The 9,577-nt window shown below is 40.7% G+C and overlaps 1 protein-coding gene across 1 annotated transcript; it reads right to left on the minus strand.

The window, feature by feature from the left end:
- Positions 1-2,687: 2,687 nt before the first annotated feature.
- On the minus strand, positions 2,688-3,773 carry LOC145949997 (uncharacterized). The gene has a single exon (XM_083060909.1). It carries the CDS (start codon positions 3,771-3,773, stop codon positions 2,688-2,690), a length of 1,086 nt encoding a protein of 361 aa, XP_082917035.1.
- Positions 3,774-9,577: the final 5,804 nt, after the last annotated feature.

Raw genomic sequence — 9,577 nt, forward strand, 5'->3', positions numbered from 1 at the left:
GATACGCGAAGTATGTTAGAGCACGCAAGAGTGCTCAGTTTGAGAGTGTTCGGCCTAAGCCTACTCGGCCTCGGAGTTGGATCACGCGATGATGTAGCATTCGGTCTAGGTGTGTCCTTGGACGGAGGGATGCGAGTTGCATTACTCGGCCTAGGTACATCCTTAGCCGAGGAGGGTACTCGGGAGGGAAACCTATGGGCTCGAGTGCATGTCGTTTGAGTGGTCGGCCGAGGATTGCTCGGCGTCGGCACGTGTCGTAGTGCTCGGCCTAGGTACATCCTTAGCCAAGGAGGGTACTCGGGAGGGAAACCTATAGGGCTCGAGTGCACGTCGTTTGGGTGGTCGACCGAGGATTGTTCGGTGTCGGCGCGTCTCGTAGTGCTCGACCTAGGTACATCCTTAGCCGAGGAGGGTACTCGGGAGGGAAACCTGTAGGGCTCGAGTGCACGTTTTGAGTGATTGGCCGAGGATTGCTCGGCGTCGGCGCGTTCATTATCTGCGTGGACCTGCATGAGCATGACCTAAACATATATGTAGTAAAATAGGAAACGGCGTGACCAAAATTTAAAAATTTCTTGTATTAATGAAGTGCCTCGTTAAAAACCTTGCTGACCCATGTCGCCACCGGCCCGAAACGGGCTTTCGGCATTCGCGAAGGATGGTTGGACTCTTTTATTTGTTTAAAAATATGGATTGCTAGAATGACTTATTCTCAAACTGAGACCTTGTCAAACGAGCAATTTTATTAAAAGGCTCACCAATCCATGTTAATCCCAAGCGGGACCCTCCATGGATTAGCGGTTTTCATAAAAAGGAAGGGTTCATGGAGTCACCACCAATGTTTTACTCAAAACATTGGAAAGAGAAGTTTAAGGCAATCGATTCAAAAATCGACTTCGGCCATGACAACCAGAGTCGGGTAAGGGAGTCGGTTACGCGTGGGGAAGGTGTTAGCACCCCACAGCGCCCCTTTCGAGTTCCCTATGACAGATTATTTCTAAAAATAATAGTGCGAAATTACTAAATTACCCCTATTTATTCTAAACAATTATAACTTAACTATCTACATGATGACAGTTAAATATACACACAGAAAGCAGTAAAAGGAAGGACTTAAGAAGAAACTTTTGAAGCGTGCTTTTATATTCAAGTAAAACTGGGAAGCTTTTTGGCGTTCCCTCGCTCTACAAGCCCGCTCGCTCCCTCCTAGAAAATTTTAACTATGGAAATCCGGAAGATTTCCCTTCGACTCAGTTCGAGACTCAAGCAAAAAGCTCAGAACTCGAGAACTTTGTCGGCTCAACTCTCCGAGTGATTTCTAGGCAGAGCACTGCTCAAAAAAACCCAGAATACTCAAGAAGAGGGTTAAAACTCAGTGTAAAAGTGTGTAATGACGTCCAAATGACGTCTTATTTATAGGGAACAGGCGCAATACGGGCCCTGGAGTCAATACGGTCCGTATTGAAGTTTTGAACTACAATACGGCCGTATTGAGTTCAGTGCGGCTGTATTGAAGTTCAGAAACTTCAATACGGCCGTATTGAGTTCAGTGCGGCTGTATTGAAGTTCAGAAACTTCAATACGGCCGTATTGAGTTCAGTGCGGCTGTATTGAAGTTCAGAAACTTCAATACGGCCGTATTGAGTTCAGTGCAGCCGTATTGTAGTTCAAAATGTTCAATACGGCCGTACTGAACTTTTGGGAGGCCGTATTGGGCTTTATTCCCTCCACTTCCTTATTTTGAGCTATTATAAGACCTCTAGACCTACAGAGAATCCTCCTAGGGCCTTCCATGAGTCCTTCTGGCTGACTTTCCTTCAGTCTTCAAGAGTCTTCAAGCTTTATTTCCGACCCGGACAATTTTAGGGGTCTACAACCCACAACCCTCCTTAGGGAAAAAAGAGTCGGTCAAGGAAAAGAGTGCATTATTACATCATCTATAATACATCTTTAAATGTGTGGAGTTCCATGTTCTCGAAATTGGTTCTCCTGATAGGTACTCTAGCTTGTATGCTCCGTTGTTTAGGTTGTGTCGTACTCGGAAGGGTCCGTCCCAATTTGGGGCAAGTTTTTCTTGTCTCGGATCTTTTCTTGCTTCGCCAGTGGCTCTCCACACGAGGTCACCTTCCCTGAATTCTCTCGGTCGTACCTTGGTGTCAAACTTCCTTTTGTATCGTTGTTTGCAAGCCTTAGCTACCACTAGTGCTCGGTCTCGAATCTCTTCTACGACGTCTAGATTTGCTCGGAGCTCGGCCTCATTGTTTGGCTCATTGAAGTGGGCTCGGCGGAAAGATGGTTCCCCGATTTCCATTGGGATCATTGCGTCAGACCCATAGACTAAGCGGAAAGGGGTTTCTTGTGTTGTCGACTGGGGTGTGCACCTGTAGGCCCACAACACCTCGGGTAACTGCTCGGCCCATGCTCCATTTGCTTCCCCTAGGCGCTTCTTCAATTCCGTTAGGATGACTTTGTTGGTAGATTCGGCTTGGCTGTTCGTTTGCGGGTGCTCGACCGATGTGACCTTGTGCTGTATTCCCAGGCTGGCTAGGAACTCGTTGAGTTTTTAGTCAGTGAATTGAAGGCCGTTGTCGGTCACCAGGGTTGATGGGACGTCGAACCGGGTGATGATATTACTTCATAAGAATTTTTGGACTTGATGAGCCAAGATGCTTGCTAGGGGCTTGGCCTCAATCCATTAGTGAAAAGGTCCACAACGATGATGAGGAACTTGCATTGCCCCTTCGCAACCGGGAAAGGTCCAAGTATGTCGGCCCCCATGTGGTAAACCATGCTAGGGGAATGCAATGCAGCTGCTCGGCCGGTTGGTGGATCAAGTTGTTGTGTCTCTGACATGGTTGACACTTCTTCACAAATGCTGCGCAGTCGGTATTCATGGTCGGCCAATAGTACCCGGCTCGCAAGAGTTTGGCAACGGTTGTCCTCGCTCCGGAGTGCATTCCGCAAATACCCTCGTGAACTTCTCGCATCACGTAATCGGCCTCGGTGGGGTCTAGGCACTTGAGCAGTGGAGTAGAGAAGCCACCTTTGTATAACAGGCTGGCGATGACGACGTATCTGCTGGCCTGCGTTCTCAACCGTTTGGCTTCGGTCGAGTCGGCCGAAGTGACCCCGTTGGTGATGAATGCTTTGATTTCGGCTCGCCAGTCTGGGGGGTTATTATGATCGGCGTGGTCGGTGTCGATGCTTGCTACCATCTCCTCCTCGACACTAGGGTGGTCGATTTCCTGCTGAATTATGGTTCTTAATTGACCCGGTTTCTTGGTTGCGGCCAACCTGGCAAGCTGGTCGACTCGGGTGTTATCCTCGCATGGGATGTGCTCGACCAAAATTTCTTGAAAGTTAGCCTTCAACTTTTGATAGGCATGGTAGTATTTCATCATGTTGTGGTCCTTCACTTGAAAGTTACCACCCACTTGTTCAACTACTATCTTGGAGTCGGTTAGGCATTTGATTCTCGATGCACCCATGTCTTCAGTGAGCCTCAATCTGGCCAACAAGGCTTCATACTCGGCTTGGTTGTTCGAAGCCTTGAACCGAAAGCGGAGAGATTGTTCCAAAATTATTCCTTTCGGTCCCTCTAGAATCACTCCTGCCCCGTTCCCCTGGCAGTTTGAGGAACCGTCTACGTGGAGGGTCCACCAATGCTCTTCGAAGTGGTCGTGCGGGTGGAGTTCATTCATGAAGTCTGCTAGGCATTGGGCTTTGATCGGTCCTCTCGGCTTGAAGGTGATGTCAAATTGAGAGAGCTCCATCTACCAAGCCATCATTCTAGTCGTAGGCGTCGGAAAATGTGTACTAAACCGAGCGCCACTTTTTCTATCAACTGGTACCGGGTCTCGGAATCTTGTAGGAGTCGGCTGACAAAATATATGGGAGCTTGGGTGCCTTCTTTTTCTTGCACCAAAACTAAGCTGATCGCCTCCTCGGATACAGCCAAATATACCAGGAGTGGGCTCGAAGGCTCAGGTCTCATGAGGATCGGCGGAGTTGCCAAAGTTGTCTTCAAGCCTACAAAAGCTTCTTCACAAGCCTCGTTCCACAAGAAAGCCAAACTCTTTCGTAGAAGCTTCGTCATCAGGTTGATTTTGTCAGCCACGCGAGGGAGGAATTGATAGACTATGGCCAAGGCCAAGGAATCCAAGAGGTGATATCTTAAAAGAACCAAGAGGAATGGGATGATCTTGAAGACCTTTTCATATACTTTGTACATAGTTCCTTTGTATAGGTCTAATTTTGCCTTTGTATTTGTGAGGCACTTTACTTGCTTTTAATTAGTGATTGTATATTGTTTTTAGGGTGGGTTACTTGGAGAGTTTAACTCCATTTAACCTCCTTTGTTGATACATTCATTTTATATTTTTTCAGTAGGGAAAAAGGGGTGGCATTTAGCAATGCTTGAGGGTGTGACTAGTAATTGGGCCAGAACTGGGCCTAGGCAAAATTTTGCATATTAGACTCATTTTGCTCCTAATTTTTCATAGATTTGATTTAGATAGGTCTCATCATCATATGATGAACCTAACTAAACCAAATCAAATAATTTTGAAATAAATCATGGAGCATTTTGGAGCCTTGGCCGCCTAGCCTTAACCTTTGTTCTTGGCCAAAATTTGCTAGCTTCTCCTTCAAGCTTTTGAAGCTTGCCTTCCAAGTCTCTAAACCTTGGTAGGTTAGGCTGACCTTACCATGGTTCTTAAGTGAACCATGGTCAAGGTTAGCTTCTCCTACAAGTTTTAGAAACCATGGATGGTTAGCTACACGTTACCATGATTCCTAGTGAACCATGGTTAAGGTTAGCTTACACTACCTCTCCCTATAAATTCGTTTTCTCTTCACTTGTAATCACTTTTGAGCATTTGAGAAATAAAACTTCAGATTTCTCTCCAAAAGTCTCTCCTAAAACCTAAGAGAATTCTCTCTCTAAGGTTTCTTACCAAAGTTTCTTCAAACTTTGCCTTGGTTCCTCAAGCTTCCTTCACAAGCTAGGAAGTAACCGAACCTATTCCATTGCTTCTCCACTATTGGAGAATCCTCCAAGGTGATTCCACCACCTCAAGGAGTTCTACCTCAAGAGTTCTTTGGTCCTTTGCATGGAGACTTGGATGAACAACTATCTTCTTCAAGTAGTTCCATCAGCTTTGGTATCTAGAGCCTAGTGCTCTTGAGGTTTGGTGTTCTAATTTTTTCTAGTGAATCCGTGTTGTATCTTCCTTCTCCTTTGTCTAAATTTGTGTTGCTGTATGGATCTAGTTTTATTTCATATTTTTGATGGATCCTATATGTCTCATGAGAAGTAATTGATTCATATTTTGCTTGTTTCCAATTCTTGTGAATCAATTCGGTTTGTGCTTTTAGGACTCTTGTTCTTGTGCGTTTTTTTTATGTTTGTTTGAGTCTCTCCATTCCTTAACATGTGTCCGTGATTGGACAACATTCATATTGCATTAGTTTTATTTTTGAATCACTTGTTTTGTCATAGAAGTCATGTGTAGTCCTTTTCATGTTGAAAATTCCTAGACTAGCTTGTTGACCTAATTTTTTGTGTGTTGTTTGTGTCCGAAATTTTTTGTGTATTTTTATTTTTGAATCTGAACCTTACCTATATGTGCTTTTGTTTTACATATTTGTGTTTATAATTTGCTATTAGTTCTAGCAAATTTCCTAGAGTTAGGCTTCTATTATGTCTTGTTAAAAGTTTTGTCAAAAAAAAATTACTAAACATTAATTCCTATTAGGTTTCCTTGAGTCTTATTGTGTGGGTAAAACTTTTAACAAATTTTATACATTAGAAACAGAGGCAAAACAGAGGTGTATGTGTTCCAAATGCATGAGAAAAACAAAAGAAAATAGTGCCTAAAAATTTGACCTAAAAATACTATAAAATTGTGAAGCACTAGTGAAAACATGCTTGTGAACACCTCTTGTTTTGTGAAAATATTTTTGCTGCAGTTTTTCTAGCCTAAGGCCGAGACCTATAATTGTTCAAAAGGAATTTAAAATCCTGATTAATCAAAGAAAAAGAAGTGAAAAATATATTGCAAAAAGAAAAGAAAGAAAATAGCAAAAGAAAAAGTCAAAAGGAGTGAAAAATTTGTGTGAATTAGCTCTCGGTTTTGGTGAAATCTTCGCCTATTAATTTTCAGTCCAGCCACATATTTTGTGTCTTAATTATGTTTCTAATCTTAGCATTGTTTTTGTAATCCATTCTAGTGCCTTTGATAGGTTATCCTTTGTATGCTAGCTTTCTAAATTTGCCTTAATTTTTGCTTGTCTTTTTTGTGGAACTCCTTCTAGTTTATCTCATTTCATTCTACCAATTGGTGTAGCCATTATAAATTTTGCCTTTTTAGTTTTAGCACTAATATTCCAGCAATTGAAGGTGGTTGAGTGCTTCTTAAAAGGTGTAGGAGGCCAAGTCAAAGGAAGTCAACTTGAAGGCTTTGGTGGTTGCTTAGGGAGCTTGTTCTCTCTTGGTGGAAGGTCTCTTGCAAACACCTAGAAGTAACCAAAGTCAAGGTTGCTTCTAAAAGAAGAGTGATACACTTGTGAGATGCATGCTTGGTGGCTGAAATTGAAAGAGAAGGAGCAACAAAATTTTGAAAATTTTGTGAACTTTAGAGACCAATTTTAGTGACGGAAATTTTTGTTACTAAACCTATTTTTCCTTACAAAATCCGTTTCTAAAATTTGTTTCTAATTAATGGCTATTTTGTTTTCTTTGAAATTAAGTGCAGCCACTAATTTCATTTGATTGTGAATTTACATTTCATCCGGTGTGAATTTACATTTCATTTATGTGTGAATTTGCATTTCATTTGGTGTAAATTTGCATTTCATTTTTCTTGTAAATTTTTAATTTTCAATTTTTGTACAAGGCCTTTATTAAGGAGTGTCTTGGAGTGCCTTTGGTGTATCTCCATCTCTCTTTAGGTGTTCTAATAGTAAAACCGTGTAGTACTTGTGAGAGGGTCCTTGAAGGTCTTTGGTGCCTTTTAAGCTCTCACACAGGTTTAAATGCTTTCAACACCTAGTTTATGTTTTCTTGTCTTTAAGATTTCATGCAATTTATGTTTTAAGCAATTTAAGTTTTCAAGCAATCTATGTTTTCTTGCCATTTATGTTTTCAAGTATTGATTAATTGTACACTTTAGGCACTTGCTTGTTATTTTTCTTTGAAAAATATATTTGTGAAAATTGTTTTGTGCAAGGCAAACGTACAAGGGGGGTTTAGAGATTTTTACTTGAAGAGGCTTGGTTATTAAGTGGCTCGATAGTAGCTCACCTCCCTCCAAAGTTCAATTTGTACTCTTAGACCTCCAAGTGCCAAGTCTAGCACTTCCAAAAATATTATTTTCTTAAAATCTATTTTTGTGTGAAGAGAAAATTCTTGTTGTTTAAAATGTCTCAACAATCCAACTATAGTGGAAGTGATAGCTCTCCTAAAAGAATTTCTTACTTAACAAAGGAGCTAAAATCACTTAAACTATGGAAGAAGCAAGAAGCCTTTCAAAAAGAGAAGAAGAAAATTGAAAGAGAGGCCAACCTTGCTATCCTAGATGAGAAGGTGAGAATTCTTAAACAAGAAGAAGAAAAATTGAAAGAAGATATGAGAAAACACAAAAGAAGAAGACAAATGAAAATCAAAAGAAAAGAAGAAATAGAGAAAAAGAAAGAACTTTGTGCAGGGAAGAGTAAAGAGGAAGAAATATCCTATAAAGGATTTGTGACTAAAGAGAATTGTTTTAGTACTAAAAATCCTATGAAAAAAATTCTCTTTATTCATAAAGATCTTAACTCTTGCCCTCATTCTGCCACTAGTCTTGAGGAGGAGATTCATAAATCCATTATTTTTAAAGAAAAAAAGTCTCAACTTCAAGATTTGGTGAAGGAGAAGTGGACTTCACTTAGTTCCACTTCTCATCCTACTTCCTTAGTGGTGCCCAAGGTAGATAGCCTTCCTTTGTGTAGGACTTTTCCTACTTTAGTTGTGTCAGTAATGCACCCAATTTATGGAATATATTATTTGTTGGATATAACATATGAACCTTCAAGGTTCCTTGTGACAAATTCTTTTCATAACTATCCAACAAATAATATAATCCAAAATTGTTTGGGAAATTTCTTAGTAGTATTTTCCTTATTTTCTAGGATATGCCTAGGTTACCACATAGTGTACTTTAGGCAAGATGTTCTAGTTTTTAGGATTGAGTCTCTAGTGTACTATAGTTTTAGTTTTAGCACATTTTTAGGATTTAGTAATATATCTAGTCTATGTTTAGGAGAGGATCCTATTCATTATACTAGAAGGTCTAGTTTCATTGATTTCTTTAGGTTCCATGAAAGGGTTCCTTCTAGGATATAGCTTTCACATATATTTGTTGATAATATCACCTCTAATGAATGGTATTATATATTTGTAAGTGTGGCCAATAATCATGAAGACCCTCAAGATTTGAGGTCAAATCCTTTTCAAGAGGGAGGGGATGATAGACTATGGCCAAGGCCAAGGAATCCAAAAGGTGATATCTTAAAAGAACCAAGAGGAATGGGATGATCTTGAAGACCTTTTCATATACTTTGTACATAGTTCCTTTGTATAGGTCTAATTTTACCTTTGTATTTGTGAGGCACTTTACTTGCTTTTAATTAGTGATTGTATATTGTTTTTAGGGTGGGTTACTCGGAGAGTTTAACTCCATTTAACCTCCTTTGTTGATACATTCATTTTATATTTTTTCAATAGGGAAAAAGGGGTTGCATTTAGCAATGCTTGAGAGTGTGACTAGTAATTGGGCCAGAACTGGGCCTAGGCAAAATTTTGCATATTGGACTCATTTTGCTCCTAATGTTTCATAGATTTGATTTAGATAGGTCTCGTCATCATATGATGAACCTCACTAAACCAAATCAAATAATTTTGAAATAAATCATGGAGCATTTTGGAGCCTTGGCCGCCTAGCCTTAACCTTTGTTCTTGGCCGAAATTTGCTAGCTTCTCCTTCAAACTTTGAAGCTTGCCTTCCAAGTCTCTAAACCTTGGTAGGTTAGGCTGACCTTACCATGGTTCTTAAGTGAACCATGGTCAAGGTTAGCTTCTCCTACAAGTTTTAGAAACAATGGATGGTTAGCTACACCTTACCATGGTTCCTAATGAACCATGGTTAAGGTTAGCTTACACTACAAGCTACCTCTCCCTATAAATTCGTTTTCTCTTCACTTGTAATCACTTTTGAGCATTTGAGAAATAAAACTTCAGATTTCTCTCCAAAAGTCTCTCCTAAAACCGAAGAGAATTCTCTCTCTAAGGTTTCTTACCAAAGTTTCTTCAAACTTTGCCTTGGTTCCTCAAGCTTCCTTCACAAGCTAGGAAGTAACCGAACCTATTCCATTGCTTCTCCACCATTGGAGAATCCTCCAAGGTGATTCCGCCACCTCAAGGAGTTCTACCTCAAGAGTTCTTTTGTCCTTTGCATGGAGACTTGGATGAACAACTATCTTCTCCAAGTAGTTCCATCAGGAATCTGGATAAGGCAACCAATCTCCCGGACAACCGTTG

The sequence above is a fragment of the Cajanus cajan genome, chromosome 7 (assembly GCF_000230855.2).
Source record: "Cajanus cajan strain Asha chromosome 7, NIPB_CcT2T_4, whole genome shotgun sequence".
NCBI lineage: Eukaryota > Viridiplantae > Streptophyta > Magnoliopsida > Fabales > Fabaceae > Cajanus > Cajanus cajan.